Genomic DNA, 14,760 nt, shown 5'->3' with positions numbered 1-14,760 from the left:
AAAAGCTGCTGTGCCTCACCCTGAGAAGTCTACATTTCCTTTCTTTTTGAAATGTTTTCTCTCCTAAGGAGGAGAAGGATCTAAGGTAGGGGAAGGAGGGGAGGACTTTAATCTGTTTTCTCATGCCTTCTTATGCATGTTCTGTGTTGTATAATTCTTAAATAGGGTCCTATTTTGCTTAGATGCCTGATATTCTACAGCATGAAGTAATACTTTTGGTATTCTCAGGATGATTCTATATCTGCACTACTGTTTTATGACATCCGTTTTTCTTGTGTCTGGAACTGATTTTCAGCATTTTGTTTACATCAGTCTGAGTCGATGCCCAGTTGAGAAACATCCTTGGCTTCATTCTTTTTTTCCATTCTTTCATCCTTTTTTCTTTATTTTTTTTTTTTCTTTTGCGGGGTGGAGGTTGGGTGTAGGCGTTTCCCTAATCAGCTGTATTCCATGCTTAATTACAGGTCCTGTCCAGTCTTGTTGCTGTGATTTTAGGTATCTGAGGGGGTATGCTTTGGTGCAATTATTTTATATTCTGCTGCAACATTAGTTTACATTTTTGGAATCTACAGTATTTCTCTTCTTCGCCTTCTCTCCTGCACGCCTCTCTTGTAAAAATGTAAGTATTTAGCTCAATGATGGACATCTAACAGGAGAGGTTTTTAAGTAGAAAGGCTGTGTTGTACAGTATAAAGTTTAGACCGCCTTGGCTTCTAAAGATTTTCTGCTTACTGCACCTTGATCTATTCTGTTGCTTATCTTTACTCTTTCCTTAAAAGAAAAGCAAATAAAGAATACCCTGGTTATGTGAGTGGTTTTTGTTTTTAAAAAGCATTTGGTTTACAAATTTAAGTATGGGTCTCTAAGACAAGAACACAGTATATTGCAGGCAAGTTCTAAACTTTAATTACACATACAGAGTGCTGAGTCTCCAAAAGAAGTCTGCAAATATCTTTAAAAAAAATAAAACAAAAAACAACAAAGGCAGTTGAGGCTGCTCAAGTATACTCCCACTTGCAACTAGTCTTCCAGAATCAGCCACTGCTCAGAAATGTTGTGGGAGTACTTTCATGCAGAGCCTTCCAGGTTGCATGTTCTCCGGTGTCATCCTAGATAGCAGAACTGTGCTTTCCAGGCCCTGCATATGTATCCTTCTGCTTCCCAAACCAGAGTTATAGCTATGGCATTTATTACTCTTTGGCATATGCTTCCAAATTCCCAAACAAGACTTCTGCTCTTTCAGCCCTACGCTTCCATTGATCATCACACATTTCTTAGTGGTATGTCAGCCTTGGTTTTGTGTATGGAGCCTGAAAGTGCAAATATGCCCACAGATTTCCAAGTGCTGATGGTGTGCTTCAGCAGTGATCTTCACAGTAATGCGTGCCTCCAGTGTACAAGCTCTTGACAGGGCTAGGAAGCACTTTCTGTAGAGCAGAATTAGCACCTGCTTTTGCCTGGCACATCCATATAATTTTGAAGTGATTCATGTAGCCATGCTTAGTAACCTCTGCTGTAGAAGATGGATTGTAGAGTAAAATAAACTTTGAGAACTTTACCTTCATTTTGATCAGCTTTTAAAATATGTAAAAACAGCAAGTTATTACTGGAATGAAGAATAGTAAGGCTTAAATCACATTTGATGGCAGGAGAATAATTTTTAATAATGAAAATACTTAAAATTACATATTCCTGGAAGTGTATTAGTTTTTGTGGCTTAAAAATGTATAAATCAAGCATATTACGCCTTTTGTTTGCCTTTTGATGAAGATGGAAAAGAAGATAGCTTTTCTGTTTTAAAAAAAGCTATTTCTTAGAAGCTCTGACTGTATATGTAGGACAACTGTATGTGGGTTGGTGAAATGTAATGCACAAAGTAGCTACTCCTGTAGTTGAGAGAGTTAATAAGTAGTTGTTGTTCTAGATAATGATAGATTATTACCTCCCAAAAACTCCAGCATGGCAGGACTAGAATGTCTTTAGGGTTCCTCCCCACGGTTTCCCCCCAACAGCGCTGGCTCTTGATATTAAGACTGCTTTCATTAAATGAGATGCTTTCAGGCTATTACTGTGTTGGTCTGTTTAAAAATTTTACAACCACCTTCTTGGCACTGTTGAAAGCTAGTTAGATTTAAAGGCTTGAATTGTAGATTTAACTAAAGCTAATAGTCTTACACAACTTTTATGAAAGATGACTTCTTTTTAGTTAAATTTATTGTTCTGCTTAACTTAGGAGTTCATGCTAAAACGTGCTTAAAATAGTCTGAACATGGGAATTCCTTGAATTAAGAACGGTCTACACTTGCTGAGAGAGCATGATGTTATTTTTATGCTTCCTCTAAGCACACGGATGAGATGTAGTTCAGTAGGATTTCTCCATCACATGCAAAATGTGTATGTGCTGCAGGAAGTGTTGTACTCATTGTCAGAAGTACCACTGATTCAAAACAAAATTGGAATTCATTATTTTATCCTTCTTTGAGTATACAAGTAACTGCAGAGATTATACTGGAAAAAAATTGGGAGGAAATTATTAAGAAGCCCAAACTGTTTCCTTTTTATTCTATTTTCTGGTTTTTAGGAATAGACAGTATTCCTCAGCTTTTAATTAACTGTTAGCACAGGAAATCCATTAGCTTTCTAAGATTTTATGACAGGCAAAACTTCTTAGATAGATAACATAAATAGATAAACAAAACACTGCTGATACTCATGCTCATATTGCATAGTTTGCTGTCTTATTATTTATTAAAGTGATGATGTAAGGTCTTGTATAATGCTGAAAGACTTTTTCTCATTAAGGAGAGAGCGATAGAAGAACTTTAAGTTTGTATTGTTCTCCTTGTCACATCTGCTGTAGTTGAGGTTGTATTTCTATTAGTAAAGGGTGTATAGTAAGGGAAGGGGTACATAGCCCTTACCTCCCCAGTGCTGTATGCATTTCTCCTCATGTAAGAGAGTTCAGTCCAGTTCTGCAAAACTTGCAGGCAGTTTCTTCACACACCTGGAAAGAAAGGGCAGAGTAATACTTTGTATTCTGTTTATTTTCCTGCTCACTTAACTATTCAAAAGCAGCAATAGACTGTCCTTTGTATCCTTGTTCTATGGATAGTGGTTCCCTGGCAGGAAGAGATGGCGGTGGGAACCGAACACAGTCATAAATCCACTTTAGGCTTACATTCTAAAATTCTTGCTTCCACAAAAATGACTGTGAAAACTATCCATTTCAGTGGTGGTGGAATAGCAGCTCTAGACTAACAGCAGTGATTGTGCTGTCTCAGCCTTTGTAGGAGCTTGGATCATTTGAGCAAGCCAAGCATTGGGCATACAGACCCAAAGAAGGTAAAAGCAACACCCAGCTATTCTTCTAAACTGGAGAGCATAGCAGAAATTCTTATGATTAACGTTGCTGCAATAGGAATTCCTATGATTCCTGATTTCTGTACCTGACCCTAGGAAAACATCTCTTCATGCCACCACCTTTCACTGGAGACAGTGTTGTTTTGTTTAATGTTTTGGTTTTTTTTTTTCTAGTGTGGAGAAATTAGTTGTATGTGTGTAATTGTTTCTCAATCTTGTTGCATCTTCTGTGGGAAGTGAAAAGTTAACAGGCCTTTATATAACACACAAGGGATTAGAAATGCAAACTTCCAAATAAAGCTGATGCTTTTCTGGTATTTTTTTATTACTATTATTTTTAAAAAATCCAGCATGTACATCTAGGTAAATTGTTGTGAAATGTTTGGAAAGGGCCTGAATGCTCTGCTGAGTTTTTCTTTTTTTGTTTTGGTTGGTTGGTTTTTGGTGGGGAGAAGGTTGTTTGATTTCCTGTCATTCTTCTGATTTTAAGTGAGATTTACATGATACTAACATTTCTATAAAAGCGACTTCAGGCTACATTTTGAATAGGAGTGTGAGCCAGTCTGAGTTGCATCCAGTTTGGTTAATCGCTATTAGTGGAAAGGTGCAAGATGACTAAAGTAGAGCTGACTCTTTAAGACATTCACCTTTGACACAGGAAATCCACATGAATTTCAGTACATGGTTGGACAGATACTTTTTTGTTCTTGAGTAAACAATGTGTCAGTATTCAGAAAATAACTGTTAAAAAAATTACCTTTTGTAGTTATGGAGTGTTGCTGTGGGAACTGCTTACAGGAGAAGTTCCTTACCGTGGCATTGATGGCCTTGCTGTTGCTTACGGAGTTGCTGTCAATAAGCTTACTTTGCCCATTCCATCCACCTGCCCAGAACCATTTGCAAAACTAATGAAAGGTATCTATTTCATTTCTTCCTATGTATTTAAACAGTTATGTTTTGGGTGTATGTATCCTTACCTGTAACAGTCATAGGCTTGTAAAAGAAACACCTCATTTGATAATGTGCTGTGCTTTGTATTTCTTTACACGGCAATCTGGTGTTACAGACAGTCGAATGTGTTTCTGAGGAAGTCATACAGTATACTGTGTACTGCATAAGTTCTTCAGTAGTGACAGAGTACACTTTTTTGCTCTGGTTTTACTGATTTCCCTTTACACTCCAATTGCATTAATTTTCATAAACTCCGGGTTATATTACAGATCAATAAAAGATCGAGGTTAAAATCCCGAGGGGAAGAACTGCAAATGCCATTTTCCTTTCATTGTTTCTTCCTGAGTGTCAAAAATATTTTGGAAATACTTAAAAGAGAACTAAACATTGCTTGCAAATGGCTATTTCCTTGTGTTTAATGAATTTCTTTACCTTTTATATGTGCCCCTTCTGTGCAGTACTGCTAGTTTTGCTATTTCAGATCCTAAAGATAGAGGCGAAAAAAAATTGAATATTAATATAAAACAGACCTCTGAGTACAGGTAGGTAGTTGTCTCTTCTGTAAATGGAAAAGGAACTAGGGAAGCCTTGCAAGTAAAGGGAACACATTAGAACTTGAAGTACAGTAGCAAGTAACTTGAAATTCATGTAGTTCTTCAAAAAGTTCTATGTACTATTATAAACTGATGGGATTTTGATAAATTCTAGAATGCTGGGAGCAGGACCCTCATATCCGACCATCGTTTGCCTTAATTCTTGAACAGCTTACTGCCATTGAAGGGGCAGTTATGACTGAAATGCCTCAAGAGTCTTTCCATTCCATGCAAGATGACTGGAAATTGGAAATTCAGCAGATATTCAATGAATTGAGGACCAAGGAAAAAGTAAGTTGATTTTTCCAATTGCATGGCAGTGAAGGAAAGGTACGTGTGCATGTGCATTTATGTGATACAGCAGTTTTGAATTTTTGAATTGTGGCTTACCAATATAGTATTAGAAACCTGATTTAGTAGTGGAAATACACTTGAGGTGATAAACTACTTGAAAGAAAGGATTTACTCTCTCATAAAAACGTTATCAATTTAATATGCCTATTCTTGTTGGTGGATGTACTATTCTTAAATTCCATTAATACATTCCTGGACAGTATTTTAAGATGAACCTCTAATTGTCTTGCAGCAAACTTACCTTAGAAAAATGGTTTGAATACTGGCTTTCTCAAATTTCAGATAATGTTGCATTTCCCCTTTCTTCCTTAACAAAAACAATAAACGGTTCTGTATGATGAAGTTATAACTAGATGTATTTCATTTGAAGTGAAAAGTTAAGTTTGACAGGAAGCATAATTTTATTGTAGTAAGTGAGGGTTATCATATAAATGGCTCATTTAAGAAGCACAGGCAGTGGAAAAGGAACATATCCATACCTGTCTCCCCAAAGAAAACAGCTTGTAGATCTGTAAATTTGGCACATAGGCTCTTTTTAAAACATGTTGGTTTTTTCTTGGATATTTGAATACATCACTTAACAAACAAACCAGAGTTTTTTTACCCTTTAGCTAAACTTTATAACCACTGCAAATTTTCAGCTGCTGCTGAACATTCTCCAGAGCTGTGTGAATGAAAAGCTTTTCATCCTGTTCTATGACTGTATCACGTGGCTTCTTTTCCAAAAATGGAAGAGTGCTTTTATCTCGCTTCTTCCTGAACAGGCTGATAATATTGATCTCTTTCAGTATTGCAGTTTTGGAAATCTTCTTGCCAAATACTAAGAAGATTGTTTAGGTCAAACCTGTACCCATGAATCAGCAAATCCAGTTTCTCTTGTTTATTATCCAGATTGCTGTCACTGATCATCTTTCCATATTCTCATATCATGATACGTTTGTGCTAAATGAGTGCTCACTGTTATTTTTTCACACTCGCTTTTAGTTACTTTAACTAGTTTTTAATCATCCTGAGGTTTATATTTTCTGTTAGACAACTTGATAAAGGTAACAGTTGGAATAGGCCATGTGTCCTCTTGAGTCCCTGGACCTGGGCTGTGTGCCTCTGTGGCTGTCAGATCTCTTCCTTTCCAGATGGGTTATAGTCCCTCTACAGAGAGTAGACTCTCCTTTTTACTTGTCGTGGGATCACCAGCCACTGCATTTACTTGCCACAGCGTGCCATTGGGCATAACTCTTTTCTGCCCCTCCAGCAACTGCTCAACCAACCAGTTTCCCTTTTTTGCTCTGGGAGCAATTGTAACAGGCATTCCCATTCAGGTTTTTTTTTTTCATTCTTTTTTTTATTTTCTTGAGGCATTAGAAGAGTGTGAGATATCCTATTGAAGAAAAATCTAACTAAATCAAATTTAGAATTAAATAAATCAGTGCAAAGCTTTGGGAAAAGAGATATTTTTGGTGTAAAACTGAGTTAAGTGTAATTAGGGAGTGGAAAAGATAAAATGAAATTTACTTCTCATATGCCAAAATAAACGCATCTCCAAAGGCATCTGCCCTAATTAGGTAAACTTGTTTAAGAATGAAAGCATGTAACTTTGACTTAGACAAGATTTTCATATGTATGGGCTTATTTAATTTGGCACATTAGATATTTTACTGTCAGGTACTAGGGAGAAAGTAGTGTCTATGAAGTATTTATGTAATAATAATAATAATAAACATAATAATAAACAACCCCCCCTGCATGAAGTCTCATGCCCTCTAAAAGAGGAATGTAGCTGGAGGAATTTCCTCAAGGGCTTGCTGTAAATGAGTGATGGTGACGCCCACTCCAAGAGAAGATCACAATCTTCTTTTGACAAATGTTCTTGAGCACCTTAGAGAATTCTTGCCTACCTTCCTTACAATGGGTGTTTTAATTGTAGAGTGGTGTAGAAACATTGCATAACTAATTGGAGTAAGTCTGTTTTTAATTAGTTTATTTGGAAAAGTGTAAATACTTAATCTCTCAGTGAGGAAACACTATTACTTTTTCTAGACTGTGCCTTTTCAATACAGGCCCACAATTTTTGCCTTGTTACTGAGCTTTATGGAACCTGGATTTGAGGACAATGAGAGGTGGATAATCAACAGTGTCTCCTAATACATCTTTACTACTGTATTAATACAGTAATAAAGATCTCTTCTATTTAAACTCTAAAGTACCTTTATTCTAAATTTGAATTCATGCAGCTTCTGCTTCCAACGCTTGTTTTAGGTTGTCCAGTTTTGACTGGATGGGAGGAGGAAGAAAGTGAGAATTTGCAGAAATCTCTAAATTAAGTGATTAAATTTCTTTAAAGAAACACAAACAAAATCCCAAATGAAAACAAAAAACCAAACCCCAAAACCTTACTTGCTGGTGTGAAGACAGGCTCCTTTGGATTTCCAAGATGCAGAATTGCTTTTTGTGAAACTGTGTATGTTAAGCAGAGTGAATTTAAAAAAATAATAATAATTTTTTTTTCCAACTACCGTGTTGAAACAAGCCTACTCAGAATTAGCAAACCATATGAAATCGTCAATCATTTCAATTAAATTTGAAAACAATGATAAGCAGTGTGTGTGTGTATGCTATAGTTTTAAAGAAAAAGCAAGGATCTTTCTGAGGAACAGATACTTCTCACTGAACCAGTTTACTTCAGTGCTAACCTGTCTTTTTGGCAAGAACAGAGAGGGGTTTTTTTTTCACCTCTTTTGAAAACACCAAAGTAGTACAGTTCAGGAACTGTATGCGATAGGGAATTGTGCTGGCATACAACATTGATGGATGCTGATAAGCAGAAGTAGGCAGTCAGCTCTGAAAAAAAAACCAAAACAAAACAACCACCACAATTATAAGACTGTACAGTGACAAAATTAATGAATTTTAAATAAGAATAACATTCTTATGTAGCTTAATTTAAAATGCTGATTTTCTATTTTGAACTGAATTTCAGTTTCTATCTTGTGTAGCATTTACACAATCATATGTAAAAATGAAAAAAAATAAATAGTGAAAAACATACAGTATCAGTCACATTGTAGTTCTCATTTTCCTGTAGTCTCTTTTATTAGCAGTACTGACTACAACACTTCTGGGTAAGTCTGTTTCATGTACAATATGCCCTATAGTATGAAGGGAGGTCTACTTAAATTTCAGATATATTTTAGCAGATTTTGGAAGCTAAAGATTAAGATAATTTTAAGATGGTAAGTTTACAACTGTTTAGCCTTGGGGATTCATTTACCCTTAAAAGTTAACTAGCTTCCTTACTAAAGCTTTTCTTTCTACAAAATAAAAAAGACTAAAGGGAGAAGAAGAGCTGTTCTATGGGACTGATGGTTGCAGAGTCTATGTGGTGCAATTCAGTGTTAGTAGGTGTTTGATGTTGTACAGATATCGGCTAGATTTTAATTAAGAAACATCTGTCTTCTGTCTTGCGACTTGGTTTATGCTATTACACTAATCCTCATTTGGTGTAATACTGATTGCTTTTCTAGATAGAAAAGTGCTATTTAATATATGGCTGAAAAACAGGAAAGGTTAGAAAATTTGAGATAAAGGCATTCATTTGTGTGTTTGTCAGGTCGTTGACTTCATGGTAGTGCATAGGAGCTATCTAAGAGCAGCCCTCATGCTCTGAAAAACTCTCTGATGTGAAGTACTTGGAGCATGTTTTCTGCCAGGCTGTAAGCTGATAATCTTTGATTGGATGTGTTGTCCCCATTGCCAGTGCTTACCTGCCTTAAGTAAACTGGCTCAAGTTAAATGGCTAAAAGGAAATCTGTATAATGCTTGATTGCATCCGGATACAGAATCTTGGCTCATGCAGAATGAAGGACTGTCAGAAGGTCATATGTGCATATTATGTGTATATAGTGCATCATGAAAATAGATCAGGAAATACAACCTACAGTGCACTCTATATATCCTTTAATACAACCTTTGCATTATTACTTAATTTCACTTGTGTGAATTTTATCTTCAGGAGCTTCGGTCACGAGAGGAGGAGTTGACAAGGGCAGCTCTTCAGCAAAAATCTCAAGAAGAATTACTTAAGCGCCGTGAGCAACAGTTAGCAGAGCGTGAGATCGATGTACTGGAGCGTGAGCTGAATATCATGATATTCCAGTTAAATCAAGAGAAACCCAATGTAAAGAAGAGGAAGGGCAAATTTAAAAGAAGCCGGTTAAAACTTAAAGATGGACACAGAATTAGTTTGCCTTCAGGTTTGCAATTTTTTTTAAAGTTCACAATATATGTAATGATTAAATTTGCAGACTTCAGTTCCATGGTTAATGTTTTCAGTATTGGCTTCTGTTTCAACTCATTGCAAGGTCCTTCTACCCTAATAGTGCAAAAAGGTATGGTAAGAATGGTAAGAATTGTATAGCTCCCGCCTCCCCTTTTCTTTCATAAGGGAACAACTTTCATGTATTATTTTCTTGTGGAGTAGTCCTCGTTTCAGCTGGAAGAATCTTTGAAGTTCAAAGTCCATTGTGTCTGGAGGGAAAGGTTACTTAGCATGGGAGCCACATGATTTAAGACTGGTTCGAAGTTCAGATTTTTGCTGTCATTCTTTTTCTGCAGATAGAAAAGTACTTTTTTTATCTCATCCCCAAACCTTCTAACATGATCAAATATTAGTGCTGTTTGCCCTAGACTTGCTAACACCTAGCAGAAAACCAGCACTTCGTAAAGGCTGGAGGTACAAATGTAGTAGATCCAAATTGCATGCTTGTGCAGTCGCAAATACAACACAGCAGTTAGGATCTTCAGTGCCTTACTTCTTGCAAGAAAACACTGTAATAGCAACAGAAGATATTATTTCAGGGTGCAAATATGGTATAATTTGAATGTTAGAGCATTTAATTACACCCATGAATGCATTAAAATGCCCTCTTTGCAAAGGAGGTGTGTTTGTAGAGAGTTGGAGTTTTTTTTAGTGTTAGGGACTGGTTTAGTGGTGCCTTTTTAATGTTGCCACGAGATGGCACTATGGAAATTCAAGGTTAGGCTGGTGGCTGGAAAATCTTCAGTAGTGGTACCCAGCATCCTGGTGTCAATGGGCTTCCTTTCAGTGGCTTTCAGGTCAAGTCTGTCAGTTTGTTACTAATGCAGTAAGAACTTAATGCCATGCTAACATAGGTCTGACCAAGGGATAGCTGTCTGGTAGTAGGAAGGAGACAAAGAGAGCAGTAATATTTAGAGTACTATTTCAGCACTAGTGAAATAAGCTTATTTTTCCTTACTTTAATAATAGTAATAACAGTAAATAAAATAAAAATCACACTACAGCCTCCCAGACAAGCATGTTAGATTGGTTTATGCTGTTATTTTGTTTCAAATTCTGCTCATATTTAACTTGAAAAAGTGATAAAGAGTTTTAATTCAGAATACCGCTTAGCTCTTTGTTGTCAAGAATCATCCAGATGAACTTGTCCTTGAGACAATTCTGTTGTAAGAATAGCATACAATCTAACTGCACTGATGATGGGGATTAGAGAGGGGCATATCATCAAATACTTGCCAGTATTTGTTGTTCTCTTTTTACTACATTGCTATAAATACTTGTAATTCTGTAGTTTGATGTCGTTTGTCTGACGTGTTGATAGACATGACTTCTTTGTTAATGCTACTTTTTATGTTGTATGTGAATTACATGTTAAAAAAACATAAGGCAAATCCGATTGCCATGAATATTTGATTGATTTGAGATGAAATACCGAGATTTTTTTCTCTTCCTCTGTGACAACCAACAAGACTGAATAACAGCTTGTGATGTGGATGTGTCTCAGTTTGGGTCCACTTGGACCTACCTGCTTTTGTTGATGTTACTGCAAACCTATTGTATGGTGTCTGTGGAGGTGTGAAATCCTGCCTGCTTAACTCTTAATGTAACAATTTAGGTACTGAGTTTTTTCAGTGTTTTTAACGTGAACGTCTCTCTGTCAAGTCTAATTCATTATATAGTTTTGTTTTAGGAAGTACAGCAATATAATGCCCTGAAGAGTTTTTAATTAGAACGTTAAAACTGATTTGTTTTACTCTTTTATAGATTTCCAGCACAAAATAACAGTGCAGGCCTCCCCCAATCTGGATAAGAGGAGGAGTTTAAACAGTAACAGTTCTAGTCCATCAAGTAGCCCCACAATAATTCCTCGTCTTCGAGCTATACAGTGTAAGTCTCCACCATTTCTATTTGTTCATTTGGTCAATAGAGACTGTTTGTTCCATATACTCATTGAAACACTGGTGGTAGTATCAGATTCCAGGCAGATTTCTGTCAGATTTCCAGGTCTCTTAACTTGTTCTAACATTTGCAACTTGTTCTTTGATGGGAGAGCTAATCCTGCTAAAATGAAAAATAATTTTCAGTAATTCAACATGATTGTGAATTCTTTAAATCATATCTTTCCTTAATAACTTCAGGAACTCATTTGTAAACTGATTGGGATAAAACAACAAAGAATCAAAATGTATAATGGTAAAAGGCAAAGCATCACGTCTAGAACCAATGTAAGATGGAAAACAAGGTTTTATTTGGTGTTGGAGTTGATAGCGGAAATCAGTTATAGACTATCAAAAAAAAAATACTCAGAGAATAAGGGAGTCATGTAATATGGAAAGGTTAAAGAATCAGCCAGCAACTCTGCTTGCCTACAACAAAAGAGAAGCAAGCTTTAAGCAAACACAAAACCAGGAGAAAATAAAGAAGTTTTGCTTTAGTTTTTTGGAAACAAGAGAAAGAAACAAAATTGTGGGTATGCTTGTAGGTCTGTATTATTCCATGTGTGCTGATGACAGAAGGGAATGTGTGTTCATGCTTAGGTAGTGGAGGTACCGTGAATATGGAAGAAAACTGATCATACTGTTACAGTGAATCACACATTTATATCTGGAAATGATATATGTAGAGATAGAAAACAGTTCCTACAGAATTCACTGTTTGCATTTGGACTGTCTGATCTATTGTGCAAAGTAGATTGTCCAATGATCCATATTCAGCGTGGAATGCCTTAAACTTCTCTCTCTGTATGAAATCAGTGGAACCTGTTCCAGCTGGTTGCTTGTGGACGGTGACTATCTTCTCTTGCAAGGGTAGTCAACTCTGAAGGAAATTACTTCACAGTCTGGCTTTATCAGATGTAAATAAGGAGGAGGGGAAATCAAAATGCATGGGGATTTTTTTTTTTCTGCATACTGTTCTGTAGCTAGATTATTTTCTATTGTTTTAAAATCAGACTGAAACTTTATTTAAAGTTTGGATAGAAACCAGATCTCTCATCTCCTTTGGAATACCTCTGCCTCATGAAATCCTTGTCATTATTAACGTCTGAAGGAGAAGGGCTGTCTTTTCTGGCAGTGACTTTATTATTTGTTTGAACTGTAACTGATACAGTTCCCTGGGTGAAGACCATTACTACCCATATCTTATGGATAAAGGAGAGAGGTGGACAAACCCTGCCTTGCTTTTCTTAATGAAAATTTGAGATGAAAGGAAAATTACGTAAAGTCTTTTTCAGAGGTTACCTGATACCGTATCTGTGGTGATAATGGTTTTCTGACCTCAAACCGTGTGGTGGCTTTTTATGGTTGTTTGGGGTTTTTTTACTGGAGAAAGGTAAGAAAGGTTTTTCTTAGTAAAATGTCATAATTACATATAAAATGAGACAGTCTTGTTTATCTATGATTCTCCTTGCTCTGCGTGGAAATGCTTGGAAATGAAGGAAGTGTCAGGTATTGGCATGATTATGAAAACTTGAGGGTTTGCGTTTTTTTGAGTACATAGCCTTACATAAGCTAGAGTGGTGCCACTCCTCGTATGTGTGTTAAGTGCTGCTAGGGATTTCTTTTTTTTTTTTTTTTTTTTTTTATTTGAGCAGGCATTTGTATTTGTAGGAGTAGAACATGCAGGACAACATAAAGGCTCTCCTTTAGAAGTAGTATGCTTCTGTTACTGAGTTTGGATCCCTAGGCTTAACCTAAAAGCTTATCAGATATCTCACAAGTATCTAGCTGAAACAATTTAGCTTCCACACCCATCTGCACCTGTGCAGAATAAATTCTCTTTCCCACAATAATGTTTTATCTTGATTTAACTTCAAAGTGCCTTTGTTTCAAGAAGACTTGCTCAAATACAGGTGATTTGAACAGGCATATCTAACAATTGGTTACTTGATTGCTTTGTCATGAGTGAGTCTAGCTTCCGAATCTAAAAGTTTTTTAAGTTAAAACAAAAATCTAGTTATTTGTAAATCTTGTTTTTAAAACAAATTCAGCTGATTTTAAAAGGTGTTTTAAAGGGAGGCAGAAAACCAGTAAGATATATATTCCATAGGTCCTGGAATGTGGTTGAAAATGGCAGTGTAAAGAAAGCAAAGTAGAGTGCCGTACTACAGAGGAAGCTGTGCTGGCGAGAAGGCCTGTGGTGAGGCAGGAGGAGAGCACTGTGCAGTACATAAGCAGAAGAACCATGGGCATGAAAATGGCACTTCATTTATCATGCTCCTATAACTGGCTAAGTTGTTTTTCTTTTAGGTCTCTCCATCATAGCTGTAAGCATGCTACATTGATAGCAAGCTACTTTTCCAGTTAATTATATATGAAAACCTACTTGCCTGTGTCTGGTCATAGAAAGAGGATCCTCTAAACCATACAGTAAAAACCTGCTGTCAAAAGAAGCTTAGTGCCTTTATAGATCTGGGCTTTATGACCCAAGATAAACATACAAGTAGGGAAACAGTTCTGTTTCTGAAATTAACTTGACTAAGAATCTCTACTACATTCTCTTAATTTTTCCTCAGTGATTCCCAAAACAGATACACACACAACTAATGGCCGAAGAAACAGTGTATATGTGTACCAGCAAGATGTAGATATCACAAGTGAATATGAACTTCCCAGTGGGGTTATGAAAAAAGGCAAGATTTCATTATGTTTCAAAGGTGCTGGTTCTGTTTAACGTAACAGTTGAGACAGTGACAGACTAAGCATTTAATGAAGGTTAGGCGCTTTAAAAGTATAATTTTTTTTGGTGTAGTGAGAAAGAAAATATTGTACATTGTCACAATTGGAATATTCTGTTTTATTTGATACCAGTTGTTCCACAGCATATATTTTCTTCATTGGAATTTAAGTGCTCAGTCTAACTCACTTGTCTTAATTACCAAAATATAAGGTTCTCAGTTAAAGGAAGCATGGAAAATATAATTTTTAAATTTTTTTTTTCTGCTTTATCTTTAATTTGGGTCTCCTGTCAGATCATAAATTATTTTTCTTGCTTGCTCATCTTTTTGGATTGGTGCAGTTTGTGTGTCGGTTTTTGTAAAAGAAAAAAAATATTTTGTCTACTCCTTGTTGTGTTTCTGTGTCAAAATGGTTTTGCAGTGGAGAAAATATTCTGTTCTGTCAAAATATTTTGGATTTAGAAATAATATTTATGTGTGGGGTTTTTTTGTTTGTGTTTTTAAATCCAATC

The 14,760-nt window shown here is 36.2% G+C and overlaps 1 protein-coding gene across 2 annotated transcripts in view; it reads left to right on the top strand.

Annotated features, from left to right (window-relative positions):
* MAP3K21 (mitogen-activated protein kinase kinase kinase 21) overlaps window positions 1-14,760 on the top strand; it is a 43,423-nt gene that overhangs the window by 20,377 nt on the left and 8,286 nt on the right. The window contains exons 3-7 of one of the 2 annotated variants that reach the window (XM_074580106.1): window positions 4,127-4,275; window positions 5,020-5,195; window positions 9,268-9,508; window positions 11,338-11,460; window positions 14,087-14,203. In XM_074580106.1, coding sequence (XP_074436207.1) covers window positions 4,127-4,275; window positions 5,020-5,195; window positions 9,268-9,508; window positions 11,338-11,460; window positions 14,087-14,203 — 806 coding nt within the window. The remainder of the gene's footprint in view (window positions 1-4,126; window positions 4,276-5,019; window positions 5,196-9,267; window positions 9,509-11,337; window positions 11,461-14,086; window positions 14,204-14,760) is intronic. The other variant, XM_074580107.1, reaches the window with a different exon arrangement.

This window comes from Larus michahellis, chromosome 3, assembly GCF_964199755.1.
Source record: "Larus michahellis chromosome 3, bLarMic1.1, whole genome shotgun sequence".
Classification (NCBI taxonomy): domain Eukaryota; kingdom Metazoa; phylum Chordata; class Aves; order Charadriiformes; family Laridae; genus Larus; species Larus michahellis.
The sequence above is the reverse complement of the archived record's forward strand: the minus strand, read 5'-3'. Positions and strand labels throughout refer to the sequence as shown.